Raw genomic sequence first — 25,953 nt, 5'->3', positions numbered from 1 at the left:
GGTGTTAGAGGTCTTGCACCTGGTGTTAGAGGTCTTCCACCTGGTGTTAGAGGTCTTCCATCTGGTGTTAGAGGTTTTCCACCTGGTGTTAGAGGTCTTCCACCTGGTGTTAGAGGTCTTCCACCTGGTGTTAGAGGTCTTCCATCTTATGTTAGAGGTCTTGCACCTGGTGTTAGAGGTCTTCCACCTGGTGTTAGAGGTCTTCCACCTGGTGTTAGAGGTCTTCCACCTGGTGTTAGAGGTCTTCCACCTGGTGTTAGTGGTCTTGCAGCTGGTGTTAGAGGTCTTCCACCTGGTGTTAGAGGTCTTCCACCTGGTGTTAGTGGTCTTGCAGCTGGTGTTAGAGGTGTGGTGTTCAGGCAAAGCAGTTCTCATGGTGGCTGACAGTGATGGCTCCCCAGTAGCAAGCACGCAGCAAGCAGACCAGACCCAGCAAGTAGGCCAAGACCCAGGACACGTAGGTGGCGCTGTAGCGGGCGGCCAAGTCTCGCGTTCCCACCTGAGGAACACAATCATTGTAGTGATACTCCTCAGAATACTCCTTCTGAATACTTCTCCTGATACTTGTCTGAATACTTGTCCTGGAATACTCATCCGAATACTCTTACGAATACTCCTAATACTCGCCTGAATACTCCTTCTGAATAATCGTCTGAATACTTGTCATAATACTTGTCGTAATACTCGTCTTAAAACTCGTCCGAATACTCCTCCGAATAATCGTCCAAATACTCCTCCTAATACTCGTCCTAATACACGTCTTAACACTCGTCTGAGTACTCGGCGTAATACTTTGTCTGAATACTCATCCAAATACTCGTCGTAACGCTCGTCTGAATACTCGCCTGAATAGTTGTCTGCAAATACTCATCGCTGTACTTGTTGTGATACTCATAGTAGTACTTGTGAAGTACTTACTGATAATATTAATACTCATATAGTACTGACTGTTACTCCTAATAATACTCATAAAGTACTGACTGTTACTCCTAATAATACTCATAAAGTACTGACTGTTACTCCTAATTATACTCATAAAGTACTGACTGTTACTCCTAATAATACTCATACAGTACTGACTGTTACTCCTAATAATACTCATAAAGTACTGACTGTTACTCCTAATAATACTCATACAATACTGACTGTTACTCCTAATAATACTCATAAAGTACTGACTGTTACTCCTAATAATACTCATACAGTACTGACTGTTACTCCTAATAATACTCATAAAGTACTGGCTGCTACTCCTAATAATACTCATAAAGTGCTGACTGTTACTCTTAATAATACTCATAAAGTACTGACTGTTACTCTTAATAATACTCATAAAGTACTGACTGTTACTCCTAATACTTGTGAAGTACTGACTATTACTCTTAATAATACTCATTGAGTACTGACTGTTACTCCTAATAATACTCCTAAAGTACTGAATGTTACTCCTATTAATACTCATAAAGTACTGACTGTTACTCTTAATAATACTCATAAAGTACTGACTGTTACTCCTAATAATACTGGTAAAGTACCGACTATTACTCCTAATAATACTCATAGAGTACTGACTGTTACTCCTAATAATACTCATAAAGTACTGACTATTACTCCTAATAATACTCATAAAGTACTGACTGTTACTCCTACTAATACTCCTAAAGTACTGGCTGCTACTCCTATTAATACTCCTAAAGTACTGACTGTTACTCCTAATAATACTGGTAAAGTACTGACTGTTACTCCTAATAATACTGGTAAAGTACTGAGTGTTACTCCTAATAATACTGGTAAAGTACTGAGTGTTACTCCTAATAATACTGGTAAAGTACTGAGTGTTACTCCTAGTGATACTGGTAAAGTACTGAGTGTTACTCCTAATAATACTGGTAAAGTACTGAGTGTTACTCTTAGTAATACTGGTAAAGTACTGAGTGTTACTCCTAGTAATACTGGTAAAGTACTGAGTGTTACTCCTAGTAATACTGGTAAAGTGTTACTCCTAGTAATACTGGTAAAGTGTTACTCCTAGTAATACTGGTAAAGTGTTACTCCTAGTAATACTGGTAAAGTACTTACAGTTAGTCCGACTCCAATGAAGATACACATCATTCCCACGCTGATGTAAGCACAACATCGCCTCCTCGGGAGAGCACTGCCCACTGACGAGCTGCCAACACACAAATATTCACAGTTACATCATACTACTACATGTGACATGTAGGCCGGTCTAGTACCCGCACTCTTTTACTTGGCATCGTTTTGCTGAAATAAGCAGGGGCGTCCATGATAACGATGGCGACATATGTTGCTCCAAAAGCTGTATGTACCTTTCAGCATTGTGTGTGTGTGTGTGTGACAATCATTGCTACTTCAACTTCAACTTTTTCATCTTAAATGAGCTCGGGCCCAGCGAAGCGTTTCCGGGTGTTGTTGATAAATGGCTTTGGCTTTGCATAGTAAGAGTTTTAACTTGCACTCACAGATGTAGCGACCAACTGTAGTTGCTGACAGTGGTTTTCGGGAGTGTTCTCGAGCACATGCGGTGATATCCTTTACACACTGATGTGATGTCATGAGGCGGATTAAAGGCAGCAGCTCACTGAGCAATCTTCACTTAAAGGGACAGGCACTCACATTTTCTTGCAGTGGGGACATTTGGCCAAGGTGTTGAAGCGCAGCTCCATCCACTGTGAAACACAACATGTTAGAGGAGTCAGTGTGCAGCTTTCTGACTATTCCACAACCTAACACCAGATGGTGTCAGTGAGTGCTGCTAACACTGTACAGATCACTTCTATCATTGTGTCACTTGTATCACCTTTCATACAACAATGATAACACAAGCATGATCTCATATCAAATGTATCACATGATAAAATGTATCGCCTTTAGGGCCATTATAAAATGTATCACCATTACTTAATTTGCTAGCATTATCAAATTTGTCGCCTCTTTCAAATGTATCGCCTTTATCACCATTATCAAATGTATCGCTGTTATCACCATTATCATATGTATGGCTTTTATCACCATTATCACATGTATCGCCTTTATTACCATTATCACATGTATCGCCTTTATCACCTTTATCATATGTATCGCCTTTATCACCATTATCATATGTGTTATCACCATTATAAGTATTGCTTTTATCACCATTATCACATGTATCGCCTTTATCACCATTATCATATGTATCGCATTTATCACCATTATCATATGTGTCGCCTTTATCACCATTATAAGTATTGCTTTTATCACCATTATCACATGTATCGCCTTTATCACCATTATCACATGTATCGCCTTTATCACCATTATCATATGTATCGCCTTTATCATATGTATCGCCTTTATCACCATTATTATATGTATCGCCTTTATCACTATTATAAGTATTACTTTTATCACCATTATCACATGTATCACCTTTATCACCATTATCACATGTATCGCTTTTATCATCATTATCACATGTACTGCCTTTATCACCATTATCGCATGTATCGCATTTATCACCATTATCACATGTATCGCCTTTATCACCATTATCATATGCATCACCTTTATCACCATTATCATATGTATCGCCTTTATCACCATTATAAGTATTGCTTTTATCACAATTATCACATGTATCACCTTTATCACCATTATCATATGATTTGCTTTTATCACCATTATCACGTGTATCGCCTTTATCACCATTATCACATGTATCGCCTTTATCACCATTATCATATGTATCGCCTTTATCACCATTATCATATGTGTCGCCTTTATCACCATTATAAGTATTGCTTTTATCACCATTATCACATGCATCACCTTTATCAACATTATCACATGTATCGCCTTTATCACCATTATCATATGTATCGCTTTTATCACCATTATCATATGATTTGCTTTTATCACCATTATCACGTGCATCGCCTTTATCACCATTATCATATGTATCGCCTTTATCACCATTATCATATGTGTCGCCTTTATCACCATTATAAGTATTGCTTTTATCACCATTATCACATGCATCGCCTTTATCACCATTATCACATGTATCGCCTTTATCACCATTATCGCATGTATCGCATTTATCACCATTATCATATGCATCACCTTTATCACCATTATCATATGTATCTCCTTTATCACCATTATAAGTATTGCTTTTATCACCTCTGTATCGCTTTTATCACCATTATCATATGATTTGCTTTTATCACCATTATCACGTGTATCGCCTTTATCACCATTATCACATGTATCGCCTTTATCACCATTATCATATGTATCGCCTTTATCACCATTATCATATGTATCGCCTTTATCACCATTATCATATGTGTCGCCTTTATCACCATTATAAGTATTGCTTTTATCACCATTATCACATGTATCACCTTCATCCCCATTATCACATGTATCGCTTTTATCACCATTATCGCATGTATCGCATTTATCACCATTATCATATGCATCACCTTTATCACCATTATCATATGTATCTCCTTTATCACCATTATAAGTATTGCTTTTATCACCTCTGTATCGCTTTTATCACCATTATCATATGATTTGCTTTTATCACCATTATCACGTGTATCGCCTTTATCACCATTATCGCATGTATCGCATTTATCACCATTATCATATGCATCACCTTTATCACCATTATCATATGTATCTCCTTTATCACCATTATAAGTATTGCTTTTATCACCTCTGTATCGCTTTTATCACCATTATCATATGATTTGCTTTTATCACCATTATCACGTGTATCGCCTTTATCACCATTATCACATGTATCGCCTTTATCACCATTATCATATGTATCGCCTTTATCACCATTATCATATGTATCGCCTTTATCACCATTATCATATGTGTCGCCTTTATCACCATTATAAGTATTGCTTTTATCACCATTATCACATGTATCGCCTTTATCACCATTATCACATGTATCACCTTTATCATATGTATCGCTTTTATCACCATTATCATATGTATCGCTTTTATCACCATTATCATATGATTTGCTTTTATCACCATTATCACGTGTATCGCTTTTATCACCATTATCACATGTATCGCCTTTATCACCATTATCACATGTATCGCCTTTATCACCATTATCGCATGTATCGCATTTATCACCATTATCACATGTATCGCCTTTATCACCATTATCATATGCATCACCTTTATCACCATTATCATATGTATCTCCTTTATCACCATTATAAGTATTGCTTTTATCGCCTCTGTATCGCTTTTATCACCATTATCATATGATTTGCTTTTATCACCATTATCACGTGTATCGCCTTTATCACCATTATCACATGTATCGCCTTTATCACCATTATCATATGTATCGCCTTTATCACCATTATCATATGTATCGCCTTTATCACCATTATCATATGTGTCGCCTTTATCACCATTATAAGTATTGCTTTTATCACCATTATCACATGTATCGCCTTTATCACCATTATCACATGTATCACCATTATCATATGTATCGCTTTTATCACCATTATCATATGTATCGCTTTTATCACCATTATCATATGATTTGCTTTTATCACCATTATCACGTGTATCGCTTTTATCACCATTATCACATGTATCGCCTTTATCACCATTATCACATGTATCGCCTTTATGACCATTATCGCATGTATCGCATTTATCACCATTATCACATGTATCGCCTTTATCACCATTATCATGTGCATCACCTTTATCACTATTATCATATGTATCGCTTTTATCACCATTATCATATGATTTGCTTTTATCACCATTATCACATGTATCACCTTCATCACCATTATCACATGTATCGCTTTATCACCATTATCACATGTACCGCCTTTATCACCATTATCACATGTATCGCCTTTATCACCATTATCACATGTACCGCCTTTAATCACCATTGTCACATGTATCGCCTTTGTCATATGTATTGCCTTTATCACCATTATCATATGTATCGCCTTTATCACCATTATCACATGTATTGCCTTTATCACCATTGTCACATGTATCGCCTTTGTCATATGTATTGCTTTTATCACCATTATCACATGTATCGCCTTTATCCCCATTATCACATGTACCGCCTTTAATCACCATTGTCACATGTATCGCCTTTGTCATATGTATTGCCTTTATCACCATTATCATATGTATCGCCTTTATCCACTTGAATAAATGTATCACCATTATAAAATGTATCGCCTCTATAAAATGTATCGCTACTACTAATATGTCAGCATGATCAAATGTGTCGCCTTAATCGCCTTTTTAAAATGTATCGCCATTATTAAAATAAAATAAATGAATAAAAGAAAAATTGTAACAATGAATTGCCATTATCAAATTTAGCGCAATCATGAAATGTATCGCATTTGTCAAATTGATTGTTTTTATCATATCGCCACTATCAAGTGTATTAAATGTACTGAATCGGTTTTATGGAGTGTATCGCCATTATTATGTTTGTTATTGATATCGTTTCATTGTTTACATATGAGGAAAGTGTTTGTTTACGTACCAAGAAAGTGTTTGTTTACGTACAAGGAAAGTGTTTGTTTACATACCAGGAAAGTGTTTGTTTACATACCAGGAAAGTGTTTGTTTACGTACCAGGAAAGTGTTTGTTTACGTACCAGGAAAGTGTTTGTTTACGTACCAGGAAAGTGTTTACATACCAGGAAAGTGTTTGTTTACGTACGAGGAAAGTGTTTGTTTACATACGAGGAAAGTTTGTTTACGTACGAGGAAAGTGTTTACATACGAGGAAAGTGTTTGTTTACATACGAGGAAAGTGTTTGTTTACAAACCAGGAATGTGTTTGTTTACATACGAGGAAAGTGTTTGTTTACATACCAGGAAAGTGTTTGTTTACGTACGAGAAAAGTGTTTGTTTACATACTAGGAAAGTGTTTGTTTACGTACCAGGAAAGTGTTTACATATGAGGAAAGTGTTTGTTTACATACAAGGAAAGTGTTTGTTTACGTACGAGGAAAGTGTTTGTTTACGTACCAGGAAAGTGTTTGTTTACGTACCAGGAAAGTGTTTGTTTACGTACCAGGAAAGTGTTTACATATGAGGAAAGTGTTTGTTTACATACCAGAAAAGTGTTTGTTTACATACCAGGAAAGTGTTTGTTTATGTACAAGAAAAGTGTTTGTTTACATACCAGGAAAGTGTTTGTTTACGTACCAGGAAAGTGTTTGTTTACATACGAGGAAAGTGTTTGTTTACGTACCAGGAACGTGTTTGTTTACATACCAGGAAAGTGTTTGTTTACGTACAAGAAAAGTGTTTGTTTACATACCAGGAAAGTGTTTGTTTACGTACCAGGAAAGTGTTTGTTTACGTACGCGGAAAGTGTTTGTTTACGTACCAGGAAAGTGTTTACATATGAGGAAAGTGTTTGTTTACATACGAGGAAAGTGTTTGTTTACATACGAGGAAAGTGTTTGTTTACGTACCAGGAAAGTGTTTGTTTACGTACCAGGAAAGTGTTTGTTTACGTACGAGGAAAGTGTTTGTTTACGTACCAGGAAAGTGTTTGTTTACGTACCAGGAAAGTGTTTGTTTACGTATCAGGAAAGTGTTTGTTTACGTACCAGGAAAGTGTTTGTTTACATACCAGGAAAGTGTTTGTTTACATACCAGGAAAGTGTTTGTTTACATACCAGGAAAGTGTTTGTTTACGTACATGGAAAGTGTTTACATATGAGGAAATTGTTTGTTTACATACCAGGAAAGTGCTTGTTTACATACGAGGAAAGTGTTTGTTTACATACCAGAAAAGTGTTTGTTTACGTACGAGGAAAGTGTTTGTTTACGTACCAGGAAAGTGTTTCCGCAGTGTCCACAGACCACCCGCGTGCCCTCAGGCTGCAGGGGCAGGGCAGGCTGGGCTGGCTGCTCCTCAGGGACGACCACCACGGGGCTCAGGTTGATGATGCGTCTGCTGTCAGGCGGCAAAGGAAAGTGAAAGTAACTTTCTGATCATGATCGGGAGTGCATGAGAAAGTGGAAAGTATGAAGCAAAGTAGTTGTCGTGCCAAGTGCTGAGTCAAACATGACTGGACAAACAAGCGCATGCAGAGCTTGATGACACTTGTAAGGTCGGGAGGTTGCCTACAGCCACGCGGCGCCGCCCCCTACCAGTTGGGCCGAGGACACCCTATCCTCCTGGACGTGTCTTTGCAGATGAGCAGGCAGTTGCAGGGACACCTCACGTACTTCTTCCCCGTGGGCGGGTTCTTGATGGGCTGCAGGAAGTGGGCAGGGTGAGGGCGGGAAGTGGAGCGAGGCGAGGAAGAGGAAGAGGAAGTGGACTCACGGTGGCCTCGTTGCACAGCGTGCACTTGACCACGTGCTGGTGCAGCTTGCCGTCCAGCTGGATGAGCGACTGGCACACGCGGCAGTTGATGACCGGCACGCCGCTCGCGTCCGGGCTGGCGATGGCCGTGTAAGGGGGAGGTAGTTCCGCTGTGGCGGGACACAAAGAGAGGGCGGGTGCACACACATGTTGTTGTGAACGACATCATCCATGTCAGATCCCTCACATATAAAGTATGTGAACGACATCATCCACGTTAGATCCCTCACATATAAAGTATGTGAACGACATCATCCATGTCAGATCCGTCACATATAAAGTATGTGAACGACATCATCCATGTCAGATCCCTCACATATAAAGTATGTGAACGACATCATCCATGTCAGATCCTTCACATATAAAGTATGTGAACGACATCATCCATGTCAGATCCTTCACATATAAAGTATGTGAACGACATCATCCATGTCAGATCCGTCACATATAAAGTATGTGAACGACATCATCCATGTCAGATCCTTCACATATAAAGTATGTGAATGACATCATCCATGTCAGATCCTTCGCATATAAAGTATGTGAACGACATCATCCATGTCAGATCCTTCACATATAAAGTATGTGAATGACATCATCAATGTCAGATCCTTCACATATAAAGTATGTGAACGACATCATCCATGTCAGATCCTTCACATATAAAGTATGTGAACGACATCATCCATGTCAGATCCCTCACATATAAAGTATGTGAACGACATCATCCATGTCAGATCCGTCGCATATAAAGTATGTGAACGACATCATCCATGTCAGATCCGTCACATATAAAGTATGTGAACGACATCATCCACGTCAGATCCCTCACATATAAAGTATGTGAACGACATCATCCACGTCAGATCCGTCACATATAAAGTATGTGAATGACATCATCCATGTCAGATCCGTCACATATAAAGTATGTGAACGACATCATCCATGTCAGATCCGTCACGTATAAAGTATGTGAACGACATCATCCATGTCAGATCCTTCACATATAAAGTATGTGAACGACATCATCCATGTCAGATCCTTCACATATAAAGTATGTGAACGACATCATCCATGTCAGATCCGTCACATATAAAGTATGTGAACGACATCATCCATGTCAGATCCGTCACGTATAAAGTATGTGAACGACATCATCCATGTCAGATCCTTCACATATAAAGTATGTGAACGACATCATCCATGTCAGATCCTTCACATATAAAGTATGTGAACGACATCATCCATGTCAGATCCTTCACATATAAAGTATGTGAACGACATCATCCATGTCAGATCCGTCACATATAAAGTATGTGAACGACATCATCCATGTCAGATCCGTCACGTATAAAGTATGTGAACGACATCATCCATGTCAGATCCTTCACATATAAAGTATGTGAACGACATCATCCATGTCAGATCCTTCACATATAAAGTATGTGAACGACATCATCCATGTCAGATCCTTCACATATAAAGTATGTGAACGACATCATCCATGTCAGATCCTTCACATATAAAGTATGTGAATGACATCATCCATGTCAGATCCTTCACATATAAAGTATGTGAATGACATCATCCATGTCAGATCCGTCACATATAAAGTATGTGAACGACATCATCCATGTCAGATCCTTCACATATAAAGTATGTGAACGACATCATCCATGTCAGATCCGTCACATATAAAGTATGTGAACGACATCATCCATGTCAGATCCTTCACATATAAAGTATGTGAACGACATCATCCATGTCAGATCCGTCACATATAAAGTATGTGAACGACATCATCCATGTCAGATCCTTCACATATAAAGTATGTGAATGACATCATCCATGTCAGATCCTTCACATATAAAGTATGTGAATGACATCATCCATGTCAGATCCGTCACATATAAAGTATGTGAACGACATCATCCATGTCAGATCCTTCACATATAAAGTATGTGAACGACATCATCCATGTCAGATCCGTCACATATAAAGTATGTGAACGACATCATCCATGTCAGATCCGTCACATATAAAGTATGTGAACGACATCATCCATGTCAGATCCGTCACGTATAAAGTATGTGAACGACATCATCCACGTCAGATCCGTCACATATAAAGTATGTGAACGACATCATCCATGTCAGATCCTTCACATATAAAGTATGTGAACGACATCATCCATGTCAGATCCTTCACATATAAAGTATGTGAACGACATCATCCATGTCAGATCCGTCACATATAAAGTATGTGAACGACATCATCCATGTCAGATCCGTCACATATAAAGTATGTGAACGACATCATCCATGTCAGATCCGTCACATATAAAGTATGTGAATGACATCATCCATGTCAGATCCGTCACATATAAAGTATGTGAACGACATCATCCATGTCAGATCCGTCACATATAAAGTATGTGAATGACATCATCCATGTCAGATCCCTCACATATAAAGTATGTGAACGACATCATCCATGTCAGATCCTTCACATATAAAGTATGTGAACGACATCATCCATGTCAGATCCTTCACATATAAAGTATGTGAATGACATCATCAATGTCAGATCCTTCACATATAAAGTATGTGAATGACATCATCCACGTCAGATCCTCTTTACATACCATGATGTACTTTACGTAACATGATATCACTGACATTAGTGTCAGTGTGATATCAAACATGATTATCTATTATCAGTCAAGTAGTATCAGTGTGACATCACAACAAGCGGTAGAAAATGGATGGATGGATGGATTATTAATTATCAGTATCAGTGTAATATCACACATGATTATTCATTATCGGTATCAGTGTGATATCACACATGATTATTCATTATCGGAATCAGTGTGATATCACACATGATTATTCATTATCGGTATCAGTGTGATATACACGTGGATATTCATGAACTAGTATCAGTGCGAGCGATGTCAGACCTCCTCTCCACGTGACACCATGTGACCGGCCTGGCCGTGAGCGAGGGGGCGGAGCCAGAACAACAACAATGTTGTCTTCAAAGAAGAAGGCTGCCGCAGGTCAGATACAGGGTGATGTATGATATCATTCATTCTGTGTGCTCATGTGACTGGTAATAATAAGAATAATAAAAAGAATAATAATAATAATAATAAGAATTATCTTTATATAGACACTCAAAGTGCATCACAGAGAAGTGAGAAGCCATCATTCATTCACACCTGCCGCCCCGGTGTGTTAAGATGTGTAGAGAAGCCTGGAGACTTCCTTCATTGACACTTCACAACTTTAAATGTTGTCTCAAAGGTGACAAATATTTATCACCTCAATCATTGACTAACAACCAGTCACAGTCCTAGTCACAGTCCTAGTCACAGTTTTAGTCACAGTCACAGTCCTAGTCACAGTCTTAGTCACAGTCCTAGTCACAGTCTTAGTCACAGTCTTAGTTACAGTCCTAGTCCTAGTCACAGTCCTAGTCACAGTCCTAGTCACAGTCTTAGTCACAGTCTTAGTCCTCGTCACAGTCTTAGTCACAGTCCTGGTCACAGTCTTAGTCACAGTCTTAGTCACAGTCCTAGTCACAGTCTTAGTTACAGTCCTAGTCACAGTCCTAGTCACAGTCCTAGTCCCAGTCCTAGGGAGAGTCCTAGGAAGAGCAGTAGTCAGAGTCCTAGTCACAGTCCTAGGGAGAGTCTTAGTCAGAGTCCTAGTCACACTCCTAGTCACAGTCCTAGGGAGAGTCTTAGTCAGTGTCCTAGTCACACTCCTAGTCACAGTTCTAGGGAGAGTCCTAGTCAGAGTCCTAGTCCTACAAAGCATCCTAGTAGGCTAAGTGTGCTAGTAAGTGTCCTAGTAGGCTAAGCATCCTAGTAGGCTAGGTGTGCTAGTAAGTGTGCTAGTAAGTGTCCTAATAAGTGTCCTCGAAAGTGTCCTAGTAAGCATCCTAGTAGGCTAAGTGTGCTAGTACGCGTCCTAGTAAGCATCCTAGTAGGCTAATTGTGCTAGTACGCATCCTAGTAAGATAAGTGTGCTAGTACGCGTCCTAGTAAGCATCCTAGTAGGCTAAGTGTGCTAGTAAGTGTGCTAGTAAGTGTCCTAATAAGTGTCCTAGAAAGTGTCCCAGTAAGCATCCTAGTAGGCTAAGTGTGCTAGTACGCGTCCTAGTAAGCATCCTAGTAGGCTAATTGTGCTAGTGCACATCCTAGTAAGATAAGTGTGCTAGTACGCGTCCTAGGAAGCATCCTAGTAGGCTAATTGTGCTAGTTAGTGTCCTAGTAGGCTAAGTGTGCTAGTAAGCATCCTAGTAGGCTAAGTGTGCTAGTAAGCATCCTAGTAGGTTCAGTGTGCTAGTTAGTGTCCTAGTAAGCTAAGCATCCTAGTAGGCTAAGTGTGCTAGTAAGCATCCTAGTAGGCTAAGTGTGCAAGTAAGCATCCTAGTAGGTTCAGTGTGCTAGTTAGTGTCCTAGTAGGCTAAGCATCCTAGTAGGCTAAGTGTGCAAGTAAGCATCCTAGTCGGATAAGTGTGCTTGTAAGCATCCGAGTAGGCTAAGTGTGCTAGTAAGCATCCTAGTAGGTTCAGTGTGCTAGTTAGTGTCCTAGTAGGCTAAGTGTGCTAGTAAGCATCCTAGTAGGTTCAGTGTGCTAGTTAGTGTCCTAGTAGGCTAAGTGTGTTAGTAAGCATCCTAGTAGGCTAAGTGTGCTAGTAAGCATCCTAGTAGGTTCAGTGTGCTAGTTAGTGTCCTAGTAGGCTAAGCATCCTAGTAGGCTAAGTGTGCTAGTAAGCATCCTAGTCGGATAAGTGTGCTTGTAAGCATCCGAGTAGGCTAAGTGTGCTAGTAAGCATCCTAGTAGGTTCAGTGTGCTAGTTAGTGTCCTAGTAGGCTAAGTGTGCTAGTAAGCATCCTAGTAGGCTAAGTGTGCTAGTAAGCATCCTAGTAAGTTCAGTGTGCTAGTTAGTGTCCTAGTAGGCTAAGTGTGCTAGTAAGCATCCTAGTAGGCTAAGTGTGCTAGTACGTGTCCTAGTAAGCATCCTAGTAGGCTAAGTGTGCTAGTACGCATCCTAGTAAGATTAGTGTGCTAGTACGCGTCCGAGTAAGCATCCTAATAGGCTAAGTGTGCTAGTATGCATCCTAGTAGGCTAAATGTGCTAGTTTGCGCCCTAGTAAGCATCCTAGTAGGCTAAGTGTGTTAGTAAGCATCCTAGTAGGCTAAGTGTGCTAGTAAGCATCCTAGTAGGTTCAGTGTGCTAGTTAGTGTCCTAGTAGGCTAAGCATCCTAGTAGGCTAAGTGTGCTAGTAAGCATCCTAGTCGGCTAAGTGTGCTAGTAAGCATCCAAGTAGGCTAAGTGTGCTAGTAAGTGTGCTAGTAAGCATCCTAGTAGGCTGCGTGTGCTAGTAAGCATCCTAGTAGGCTGCGTGTGCTAGTAAGCATCCTAGTAGGCTAAGTGTGCTAGTAAGCATCCTAGTCGGCTAAGTGTGCTAGTAAGCATCCGAGTAGGCTAAGTGTTCTAGTAAGTGTGCTAGTAAGCATCCTAGTAGGCTGCGTGTGCTAGTAAGCATCCTAGTAGGCTAAGTGTGCTAGTAAGTGTGCTAGTAAGCATCCTAGTAGGCTGTGTGTGCTAGTAAGCATCCTAGTAGGCTAAGTGTGCTAGTAAGCATCCTAGTAGGCTAAGTGTGCTGGTAAGCATCCTAGTAGGTTCAGTGTGCTAGTTAATGTCCTAGTAGGCTACGCATCCTAGTAGGCTAAGTGTGCTAGTAAGCATCTTAGTAGGCTAAGTGTACTAGTAAGCATCCTAGTAGTCTAAGTGTGCTAGTAAGTGTGCTAGTAAGCATCCTAGTAGGCTGCGTGTGCTAGTAAGCATCCTAGTAGGCTAAGTGTGCTGGTAAGCATCCTAGTAGGTTCAGTGTGCTAGTTAGTGTCCTAGTAGGCTAAGCATCCTAGTAGGCTAAGTGTGCTAGTAAGCATCCGAGAAGGCTAAGTGTGCTAGTAAGTGTGCTAGTAAGCATCCTAGTAGGCTGCGTGTGCTAGTAAGTATCCTAGTAGGCTAAGTGTGCTAGTAAGCATCCTAGTCGGCTAAGTGTGCTGGTAAGCATCCTAGTAGGCTAAGTGTGCTAGTTAGTGTCCTAGTAGGCTAAGCATCTTAGTAGGCTAAGTGTGCTAGTAAGCATCCTAGTAGGCTAAGTGTGCTAGTAAGCATCCTAGTCGGCTAAGTGTGCTGGTAAGCATCCTAGTAGGTTCAGTGTGCTAGTTAGTGTCCTAGTAGGCTAAGCATCTAAGTAGGCTAAGTGTGCTAGTAAGCATCCTAGTAGGCTAAGTGTGCTAGTAAGCATCCTAGTAGGCTAAGTGTGCTGGTAAGCATCCTAGTAGGTTCAGTGTGCTAGTTAGTGTCCTAGTAGGCTAAGCATCCTAGTAGGCTAAGTGTGCTAGTAAGCATCCTAGTCGGCTAAGTGTGCTAGTAAGCATCCAAGTAGGCTAAGTGTGCTAGTAAGTGTGCTAGTAAGCATCCTAGTAGGCTGCGTGTGCTAGTAAGCATCCTAGTAGGCTAAGTGTGCTAGTAAGCATCCTAGTAGGCTAAGTGTGCTAGTAAGCATCCTAGTCGGCTAAGTGTGCTAGTAAGCATCCGAGTAGGCTAAGTGTTCTAGTAAGTGTGCTAGTAAGCATCCTAGTAGGCTGCGTGTGCTAGTAAGCATCCTAGTAGGCTAAGTGTGCTAGTAAGTGTGCTAGTAAGCATCCTAGTAGGCTGCGTGTGCTAGTAAGCATCCTAGTAGGCTAAGTGTGCTAGTAAGCATCCTAGTAGGCTGCGTGTGCTAGTAAGCATCCTAGTAGGCTAAGTGTGCTAGTAAGCATCCTAGTAGGCTAAGTGTGCTGGTAAGCATCCTAGTAGGTTCAGTGTGCTAGTTAGTGTCCTAGTAGGCTAAGCATCCTAGTAGGCTAAGTGTGCTAGTAAGCATCCTAGTCGGCTAAGTGTGCTAGTAAGCATCCGAGTAGGCTAAGTGTGCTAGTAAGTGTGCTAGTAAGCATCCTAGTAGGCTGCGTGTGCTAGTAAGCATCCTAGTAGGCTAAGTGTGCTGGTAAGCATCCTAGTAGGCTAAGTGTGCTAGTAAGCATCCTAGTAGGCTAAGTGTGCTAGTAAGCATCCGAGTAGGCTAAGTGTGCTAGTAAGTGTGCTAGTAAGCATCCTAGTAGGCTAAGTGTGCTAGTAAGTGTGCTAGTAAGCATCCTAGTAGGCTAAGTGTGCTAGTAAGCATCCTAGTAGGCTAAGTGTGCTGGTAAGCATCCTAGTAGGTTCAGTGTGCTAGTTAGTGTCCTAGTAGGCTAAGCATCCTAGTAGGCTAGTGTGCTAGTAAGCATCCTAGTCGGCTAAGTGTGCTAGTAAGCATCCGAATAGGCTAAGTGTGCTAGTAAGTGTGCTAGTAAGCATCCTAGTAGGCTGCGTGTGCTAGTAAGCATCCTAGTAGGCTAGTAAGCATCCTAGTAGGCTAAGTGTGCTAGTAAGCATCCTAGTAGGCTAAGTGTGCTAGTAAGCATCCTAGTAGGTTCAGTGTGCTAGTTAGTGTCCTAGTAGGCTAAGCATCTTAGTAGGCTAAGTGTGCTAGTAAGCATCCTAGTAGGCTAAGTGTGCTAGTAAGCATCCTAGTAGGTTCAGTGTGCTAGTTAGTGTCCTAGTAGGCTAAGCATCCTAGTAGGCTAAGTGTGCTAGTAAGCATCCTAGTCGGATAAGTGTGCTAGTAAGCATCCGAGTAGGCTAAGTGTGCTAGTAAGCATCCTAGTAGGTTAAGTGTGCTAGTAAGCATCATAGTAGGCTAAGTGTGCTAGTAAGCATCCTAGTAGGTTCAGTGTGCTAGTTAGTGTCCTAGTAGGCTAAGCATCCTAGTAGGTTAAGTGTGCTAGTAAGCATCATAGTAGGCTAAGTGTGCTAGTAAGCATCCTAGTAGGTTCAGTGTGCTAGTTAGTGTCCTAGTAGGCTAAGCATCCTAGTAGGTTAAGTGTGCTAGTAAGCATCATAGTAGGCTAAGTGTGCTAGTAAGCATCCTAATAGGTTCAGTGTGCTAGTTAGTGTCCTAGTAGGCTAAGCATCCTAGTAGGCTAAGTGTGCTAGTAAGCATCATAGTAGGCTAAGTGTGCTAGTAAGTATCCTAGTAGGTTCAGTGTGCTAGTTAGTGTCCTAGTAGGCTAAGCATCCTAGTAGGTTAAGTGTGCTAGTAAGCATCCTAGTAGGTTCAGTGTGCTAGTTAGTGTCCTAGTAGGCTAAGCATCCTAGTAGGCTAAGTGTGCTAGTAAGCATCCGAGTAGGCTAAGTGTGCTAGTAAGCATCCTGGTAGGCTAAGTGTACTAGTAAGCATCCTAGTAGTCTAAGTGTGCTAGTAAGTGTGCTAGTAAGCATCCTAGTAGGCTAAGTGTGCTAGTAAGCATCCTAGTAGGCTAAGTGTGCTGGTAAGCATCCTAGTAGGTTCAGTGTGCTAGTTAGTGTCCTAGTAGGCTAAGCATCCTAGTAGGCTAAGTGTGCTAGTAAGCATCCTAGTCGGCTAAGTGTGCTAGTAAGTGTGCTAGTAAGCATCCTAGTAGGCTGCGTGTGCTAGTAAGCATCCTAGTAGGCTAAATGTGCTAGTATGCGCCCTAGTAAGCATCCTAGTCGGCTAAGTGTGCTAGTAAGTGTCCTAGCAAGTGTGCTAGTGATGAAGCACATTATTGTTATTATTGCAGGCCTCTCTCTCTCTCTCTCTCTCTCTCTCTCTCTCTTCAGGACTCACTGGTCCAGTTCTCACAGTCCAGACTCCGCCCACCAGCCCTAAACCCTAGTTGGTCCTAGCTGGGTTCTAGTATCTAGTATGTAGTATGTAGTATGTAGTGTTTACCTCCGGGACTGTGCTCCTGCAGGTATGGGGGTGAGGTTGGGGTGGACAGCAGCGGGGATGTCTCGTCCAGGCCGTCAGACGCCATCATGCTGCAGCGGATGTTCCACACCGAGTCTCTCCGGTCCAACACCGAGTCTCTCCGGTCCAACACCGAGTCTCTCCGGTCCAACACCGAGTCTCTCCGGTCCAACGCAGCCGGGTGGCGGCGGGCTGGGAGGGGGAGGAGCTTCGTGAAAAAGTGGAAGTGGGACCGTCTGGTTGGGATCCAGCGCATGCGCACATCGAAATAATATAAAGTATTTTTTTTAAAGAGCTACTTTAAATATTGATGCTTTTGTTTTGGTGATTGTAATAAGTTTTGCATTAAAAAACTAATATTTGAGAACAAAAACCCTCAGGCAGCTTCGAGGCTTCGCCGCCAGATGTCACTGTTGCACACGTCACCACCGGAAACGCTTTCCTTACTTGTCTTTTCAATCTAAAAGTTTGTCTTTGCTGCAACTAACTACATTGACCGCTGACTTTTCACACGGAAATGACTTTTTAATAAAGTTGCACCTTTACTTTGAAAGAATGAAATGATTTTTTTTAATGAAATTGCAACTTTACTTTGAAAGAATGAAATGATTTAATGAAGGTGCAACTTTACTTTGAAAGAATTAAATGACTTTTAATGAAGGTGCAATTTTACTTTGAAAGAATAAAATTACTTAATGAAGGTGTAACTTTACTTTGAAAGAATGAAATGACTTTTAATGAAGGTGCAACTTTACTTTGAAAGAATGGAATGACTTAATGAAGGTGCAACTTTACTTTGAAAGAATGAAATGACTTAATGAAGGTGCAACTTTACTTTGAAAGAATGAAATGACTTTTAATGAAGGTGTAACTTTACTTTGAAATAATGAAATGACTTTTAATAAAGGTGCAACTTTACATTTAATGAAGGTGCAACTTTACTTTGAAAGAATGAAATGACTTTTAATGAAGGTGCAACTTTACTTTGAAAGAATGAAATGACTTTTAATGAAGGTGCAACTTTACTTTGAAAGAATGAAATGACTTTTAATGAAGGTGCAACTTTACTTTGAAAGAATGAAATGAGTTAATGAAGGTGCAACTTTACTTTGAAAGAATGAAATGACTTTTAATGAAGGTGCAACTTTACTTTGAAAGAAGGAAATGACTTTTAATGAAGGTGCAACTTTACTTTGAAAGAATGAAATGACTTTTAATGAAGGTGCAACTTTACTTTGAAAGAATGAAATGACTTAATGAAGGTGCAACTTTACTTTGAAAGAATGAAATGACTTTTAATGAAGGTGCAACTTTACTTTGAAAGAATGAAATGATTTAATGAAGGTGTAACTTTACTTTGAAAGAATGAAATGACTTTTAATGAAGGTGCAACTTTACTTTGAAAGAATGAAATGACTTTTAATGAAGGTGCAACTTTACTTTGAAAGAATATATGACTTTTAATGAAGATGCAACTTTACTTTGAAAGAATGAAATGACTTAATGAAGGTGCAACTTTACTTTGAAAGAATTAAATGACTTTTAATGAAGGTGCAACTTTACTTTGAAAGAATGAAATGACTTAATGAAGGTGCAACTTTACTTTGAAAGAATGAAATGACTTTTAATGAAGGTGCGACTTTACTTTGAAAGAATATATGACTTTTAATGAAGATGCAACTTTACTTTGAAAGAATGAAATGACTTTTAATGAAGGTGCAACTTTACTTTGAAAGAATGAAATGACATTTAATGAAGGTGCAACTTTACTTTGAAAGAATGAAATTACTTTTAATGAAGGTGCAACTTTACTTTGAAAGAATGAAATGACTTTTAATGAAGATGCAGCTTTACTTTGAAAGAATGAAATGACTTTTAATGAAGGTGCAACTTTACTTTGAAAGAATGAAATGACATTTAATGAAGGTGCAACTTTACTTTGAAAGAATGAAATGACTTTTAATGAAGGTGCAACTTTACTTTGAAAGAATGAAATGACTTTTAATGAAGGTGCAACTTTACTTTGAAAGAATGAAATGAGTTAATGAAGGTGCAACTTTACTTTGAAAGAATGAAATGACTTTTAATGAAGGTGTAACTTTACTTTGAAATAATGAAATGACTTTTAATAAAGGTGCAACTTTACATTTAATGAAGGTGCAACTTTACTTTGAAAGAATGAAATGACTTTTAATGAAGGTGCAACTTTACTTTGAAAGAATGAAATGACTTTTAATGAAGGTGCAACTTTACTTTGAAAGAATGAAATGACTTTTAATGAAGGTGCAACTTTACTTTGAAAGAATGAAATGAGTTAATGAAGGTGCAACTTTACTTTGAAAGAATGAAATGACTTTTAATGAAGGTGCAACTTTACTTTGAAAGAAGGAAATGACTTTTAATGAAGGTGCAACTTTACTTTGAAAGAATGAAATGACTTTTAATGAAGGTGCAACTTTACTTTGAAAGAATGAAATGACTTAATGAAGGTGCAACTTTACTTTGAAAGAATGAAATGACTTTTAATGAAGGTGCAACTTTACTTTGAAAGAATGAAATGATTTAATGAAGGTGTAACTTTACTTTGAAAGAATGAAATGACTTTTAATGAAGGTGCAACTTTACTTTGAAAGAATGAAATGACTTTTAATGAAGGTGCAACTTTACTTTGAAAGAATATATGACTTTTAATGAAGATGCAACTTTACTTTGAAAGAATGAAATGACTTAATGAAGGTGCAACTTTACTTTGAAAGAATTAAATGACTTTTAATGAAGGTGCAACTTTACTTTGAAAGAATGAAATGACTTAATGAAGGTGCAACTTTACTTTGAAAGAATGAAATGACTTTTAATGAAGGTGTGACTTTACTTTGAAAGAATATATGACTTTTAATGAAGATGCAACTTTACTTTGAAAGAATGAAATGACTTTTAATGAAGGTGCAACTTTACTTTGAAAGAATGAAATGACATTTAATGAAGGTGCAACTTTACTTTGAAAGAATGAAATGACTTTTAATGAAGGTGCAACTTTACTTTGAAAGAATGAAATGACTTTTAATGAAGATGCAACTTTACTTTGAAAGAATGAAATGACTTTTAATGAAGGTGCAACTTTACTTTGAAAGAATGAAATGACATTTAATGAAGGTGCAACTTTACTTTGAAAGAATGAAATGACTTTTAATGAAGGTGCAACTTTACTTTGAAAGAATGAAATGACTTTTAATGAAGGTGCAACTTTACTTTGAAAGAATGAAATGAGTTAATGAAGGTGCAACTTTACTTTGAAAGAATGAAATGACATTTAATGAAGGTGCAACTTTACTTTGAAAGAATGAAATTACTTAATGAAGGTGCAACTTTACTTTGAAAGAATGAAATGACTTTTAATGAAGGTGCAACTTTACTTTGAAAGAATGAAATGACTTTTAATGAAGGTGCAACTTTACTTTGAAAGAATGAAATGAGTTAATGAAGGTGCAACTTTACTTTGAAAGAATGAAATGACTTTTAATGAAGGTGCAACTTTACTTTGAAAGAATGAAATGACATTTAATGAAGGTGCAACTTTACTTTGAAAGAATGAAATGACTTTTAATGAAGGTGCAACTTTACTTTGAAAGAATGAAATGACTTTTAATGAAGGTGCAACTTTACTTTGAAAGAATGAAATGACTTTTAATGAAAGTGCAACTTTACTTTGAAAGAATGAAATGAGTTGTAGTATGAGATGTAGTAGTTAGTAGTTATGTTGTGTATGAGATGTAGTAGTTAGTAGTTATGTTGTGTATGAGATGTAGTAGTTAGTAGTTATGTTGTGTATGAGATGTAGTAGTTAGTAGTAATGTTGTGTATGAGATGTAGTAGTTAGTAGTTATGTTGTGTATGGGATGTAGTAGTTAGTAGTTATGTTGTGTATGGGATGTAGTAGTTAGTAGTTATGTTGTGTATGGGATGTAGTAGTTAGTAGTTATGTTGTGTATGGGATGTAGTAGTTAGTAGTTATGTTGTGTATGGGATGTAGTAGTTAGTAGTTATGTTGTGTATGGGATGTAGTAGTTAGTAGTTATGTTGTGTATGAGATGTAGTAGTTAGTAGTTAGTAGTTATGTTGTGTATGAGATGTAGTAGTTAGTAGTTATGTTGTGTATGAGATGTAGTAGTTAGTAGTTATGTTGTGTATGAGATGTAGTAGTTAGTAGTTAGTAGTTATGTTGTGTATGAGATGTAGTAGTTAGTAGTTATGTTGTGTATGAGATGTAGTAGTTAGTAGTTATGTTGTGTATGGGATGTAGTAGTTAGTAGTTATGTTGTGTATGGGATGTAGTAGTTAGTAGTTATGTTGTGTATGGGATGTAGTAGTTAGTAGTTATGTTGTGTATGAGATGTAGTAGTTAGTAGTTATGTTGTGTATGGGATGTAGTAGTTAGTAGTTATGTTGTGTATGGGATGTAGTAGTTAGTAGTTATGTTGTGTATGAGATGTAGTAGTTAGTAGTTATGTTGTGTATGGGATGTAGTAGTTAGTAGTTATGTTGTGTATGGGATGTAGTAGTTAGTAGTTATGTTGTGTATGGGATGTAGTAGTTAGTAGTTATGTTGTGTATGGGATGTAGTAGTTAGTAGTTATGTTGTGTATGAGATGTAGTAGTTAGTAGTTAGTAGTTATGTTGTGTATGAGATGTAGTAGTTAGTAGTTATGTTGTGTATGAGATGTAGTAGTTAGTAGTTATGTTGTGTATGAGATGTAGTAGTTAGTAGTTATGTTGTGTATGAGATGTAGTAGTTAGTAGTTATGTTGTGTATGAGATGTAGTAGTTAGTAGTAATGTTGTGTATGAGATGTAGTAGTTAGTAGTTATGTTGTGTATGGGATGTAGTAGTTAGTAGTTATGTTGTGTATGGGATGTAGTAGTTAGTAGTTATGTTGTGTATGGGATGTAGTAGTTAGTAGTTATGTTGTGTATGGGATGTAGTAGTTAGTAGTTATGTTGTGTATGGGATGTAGTAGTTAGTAGTTATGTTGTGTATGGGATGTAGTAGTTAGTAGTTATGTTGTGTATGAGATGTAGTAGTTAGTAGTTAGTAGTTATGTTGTGTATGAGATGTAGTAGTTAGTAGTTATGTTGTGTATGAGATGTAGTAGTTAGTAGTTATGTTGTGTATGAGATGTAGTAGTTAGTAGTTAGTAGTTATGTTGTGTATGAGATGTAGTAGTTAGTAGTTATGTTGTGTATGAGATGTAGTAGTTAGTAGTTATGTTGTGTATGGGATGTAGTAGTTAGTAGTTATGTTGTGTATGGGATGTAGTAGTTAGTAGTTATGTTGTGTATGGGATGTAGTAGTTAGTAGTTATGTTGTGTATGAGATGTAGTAGTTAGTAGTTATGTTGTGTATGGGATGTAGTAGTTAGTAGTTATGTTGTGTATGGGATGTAGTAGTTAGTAGTTATGTTGTGTATGAGATGTAGTAGTTAGTAGTTATGTTGTGTATGGGATGTAGTAGTTAGTAGTTATGTTGTGTATGGGATGTAGTAGTTAGTAGTTATGTTGTGTATGGGATGTAGTAGTTAGTAGTTATGTTGTGTATGGGATGTAGTAGTTAGTAGTTATGTTGTGTATGAGATGTAGTAGTTAGTAGTTAGTAGTTATGTTGTGTATGAGATGTAGTAGTTAGTAGTTATGTTGTGTATGAGATGTAGTAGTTAGTAGTTATGTTGTGTATGAGATGTAGTAGTTAGTAGTTATGTTGTGTATGAGATGTAGTAGTTAGTAGTTAGTAGTTATGTTGTGTATGAGATGTAGTAGTTAGTAGTTATGTTGTGTATGAGATGTAGTAGTTAGTAGTTAGTAGTTATGTTGTGTATGAGATGTAGTAGTTAGTAGTTAGTAGTTATGTTGTGTGAGCTCACATTCTTTCAGCAGCTTTGGATTCAAACTTGTGTTGTTTGGAAGAAAAAAAAAGAAAAGAAAAGATTAAAAAAACCTCATTGGAACATTTTCATTCCACACAGGAAACAATGACACACACTTACTACACTTTATGACTGACTTCACTTTATTACTTGCTGACTTCACTTTCTTACTGACTTCCTTCACTTACTTATTGACTTACTTTCTTACTGACTTCACTAACTTACTTGCCGACTTCACTTTACTGCTCCTCAATACTTGCACTTGGATTCTCCTTCCTCAACATCCTTTTTGTTCCTCTACTCTACTTAAAAAGGTTGTTTTTGTTCCTCTGCTCTACTGAGAAGGTTGTTTTTGTTCCTCTACTCTACTGAGAAGGATGTTTTTGTTCCTCTACTCTACTTGAAAAGGTTGTTTTTGTTCCTCCACTCTACTGAGAGGGTTATTTTGTTCCTCTACTCTACTGAGAAGGTTGTTTTTGTTCCTCTACTCTACTTGAAAAGGTTGTTTTTGTTCCTCTACTCTACTGAAAAGGTTGTTTTTGTTCCTCTACTCTAATGGGAAGGTTGTTTTTGTTCCTCTACTCCACTTGAAAAGGTTGTTTTTGTTCCTCTACTCTACTGAGAAGGTTGTTTTGTTCCTCTACTCTACTGAGAAGGTTGTTTTTGTTCCTTTACTCTACTGAGAAGGTTGTTTTTGTTCCTCTACTCTACTTGAAAAGGTTGTTTTTGTTCCTCTACTCTACTGAGAAGGTTGTTTTGTTCCTCTACTCTACTGAGAAGGTTGTTTTGTTCCTCTACTCTACTGAGAAGGTTGTTTTTGTTCCTCTACTCTACTTGAAAAGGTTGTTTTATTCCTCTACTCTACTGAGAAGGTTGTTTTGTTCCTCTACTCTACTGAGAAGGTTGTTTTTGATCTTCTACTCTACTGAGAAGGTTGTTTTTGTTCCTTTACTCTACTTGAAAATGTTGTTTTTGTTCCTCTACTCTACTGAGAAGGTTGTTTTGTTCCTCTACTCTACTGAGAAGGTTGTTTTGTTCCTCTACTCTACTGAGAAGGTTGTTTTTGTTCCTCTACTCTACTTGAAAAGGTAGTTTTTATTCCTCTACTCTACTGAGAAGGTTGTTTTGCTCCTCTACTCTACTGAGAAGGTTGTTTTTGATCTTGTACTCTACTGAGAAGGTTGTTTTTGTTCCTCTACTCTAATGAGAATGTTATTTTGTTCCTCTGCTCTACTGAGAATGTTGTTTTTGTTCCTCTACTCTACTGAGAAGGTTGTTTTTGTTCCTCTACTCTAATGAGAAGGTTGTTTTTGTTCCTCTACTCCACTTGAAAAGATTGTTTTTGTTCCTCTACTCTACTGAGAAGGTTGTTTTGTTCCTCTACTCTACTGAGAAGGTTGTTTTTGTTCCTCTACTCTAATGAGAAGGTTGTTTTTGTTCCTCTACTCCACTTGAAAAGGTTGTTTTTGTTCCTCTACTCTACTGAGAAGGTTGTTTTTGATCTTCTACTCTACTGAGAAGGTTGTTTTGTTCCTCTACTCTACTGAGAAGGTTGTTTTGTTCCTCTACTCTACTGAGAAGGTTGTTTTTGTTCCTCTACTCTAATGAGAAGGTTGTTTTGTTCCTCTACTCTACTGAGAAGGTTGTTTTTGTTCCTCTACTCTACTGAGAAGGTTGTTTTTGTTCCTCTACTCTAATGAGAAGGTTGTTTTTGTTCCTCTACTCCACTTGAAAAGGTTGTTTTTGTTCCTCTACTCTACTGAGAAGGTTGTTTTGTTCCTCTACTCTACTGAGAAGGTTGTTTTGTTCCTCTACTCTACTGAGAAGGTTGTTTTTGTTCCTCTACTCTAATGAGAAGGTTGTTTTGTTCCTCTACTCTACTGAGAAGGTTGTTTTTGTTCCTCTACTCTACTGAGAAGGTTGTTTTTGTTCCTTTACTCTACTGAGAAGGTTGTTTTTGTTCCTCTACTCTACTTGAAAAGGTTGTTTTTGTTCCTCCACTCTACTGAGAGGGTTATTTTGTTCCTCTACTCTACTGAGAAGGTTGTTTTTGTTCCTCTACTCTACTGAAAATGTTGTTTTGTTCCTCTACTCTAATGAGAAGGTTGTTTTGTTCCTCTACTCTACTCAGAAGGTTGTTTTGTTCCTCTACTCTACTGAGAAGGTTGTTTTTGATCTTCTACTCTACTGAGAAGGTTGTTTTGTTCCTCTACTCTAATGAGAAGGTTGTTTTGTTCCTCTGCTCTACTGAGAAGGTCGTTTTTGTTCCTCTACTCTACTGAGAAGGTTGTTTTTGTTCCTCTACTCTAATGAGAAGGTTGTTTTTGTTCCTCTACTCCACTTGAAAAGGTTGTTTTTGTTCCTCTGCTCTACTGAGAAGGTTGTTTTTGTTCCTCTACTCTACTGAGAAGGTTGTTTTTGTTCCTCTACTCTACTGAGGAGGTTGTTTTTGTTCCTGTACTCTACTTGAAAAGGTTGCTTTGTTCCTCTACTCTACTTGAAAAGGTTGTTTTGTTCCTGTACTCTACTTGAAAAGGTTGCTTTGTTCCTCTACTCTACTTGAAAAGGTTGTTTTGTTCCTCTACTTTACTTGAAAAGGTTGTTTTGTTCCTCTACTCTACTGAGAAGGTTGTTTTTGTCCCTCTACTCTACCGAGGAAATTGTTTTTGTTCCTCTACTCTACTTGAAAAGGTTGCTTTGTTCCTCTACTCTACTTGAAAAGGTTGTTTTGT

At 38.3% G+C, this 25,953-nt stretch overlaps 1 protein-coding gene across 1 annotated transcript; it reads right to left on the bottom strand.

Moving 5' to 3' along the window:
• Positions 1–246: 246 nt before the first annotated feature.
• pip4p2 (phosphatidylinositol-4,5-bisphosphate 4-phosphatase 2) lies at positions 247–17,471 on the bottom strand. Its single transcript, XM_072912565.1, has 7 exons — positions 17,287–17,471; positions 8,388–8,536; positions 8,210–8,316; positions 7,889–8,012; positions 2,638–2,690; positions 2,080–2,170; positions 247–499 (listed from the first exon to the last, which is right to left on the bottom strand). The coding sequence occupies exons 1-7, from the start codon at positions 17,372–17,374 to the stop codon at positions 356–358; spliced, it is 756 nt and encodes a 251-aa protein (XP_072768666.1). The 5' UTR covers positions 17,375–17,471; the 3' UTR covers positions 247–355.
• Between the last annotated feature and the right edge of the window lie 8,482 nt (positions 17,472–25,953).

This window comes from Nerophis lumbriciformis, linkage group LG37, assembly GCF_033978685.3.
Source record: "Nerophis lumbriciformis linkage group LG37, RoL_Nlum_v2.1, whole genome shotgun sequence".
Classification (NCBI taxonomy): domain Eukaryota; kingdom Metazoa; phylum Chordata; class Actinopteri; order Syngnathiformes; family Syngnathidae; genus Nerophis; species Nerophis lumbriciformis.
The sequence above is the reverse complement of the archived record's forward strand: the minus strand, read 5'-3'. Positions and strand labels throughout refer to the sequence as shown.

What these genes read in the sequence shown, in the direction of transcription:
- pip4p2 (XM_072912565.1), bottom strand. Translation starts at nt 17,374, where the DNA reads ATGATGGCGTCTGACGGCCTGGACGAGACATCCCCGCTGCTGTCCACC. An exon ending in GCAGGAGCACAGTCCCGGAG is followed by an intron (nt 8,537 to 17,286) that starts GTAAACACTACA and finishes GTCCCGCCACAG; the next exon opens with CGGAACTACCTCCCCCTTAC. An exon ending in ACTGCGGAAACACTTTCCTG is followed by an intron (nt 2,691 to 7,888) that starts GTACGTAAACAA and finishes TGTGTTTCACAG; the next exon opens with TGGATGGAGCTGCGCTTCAA.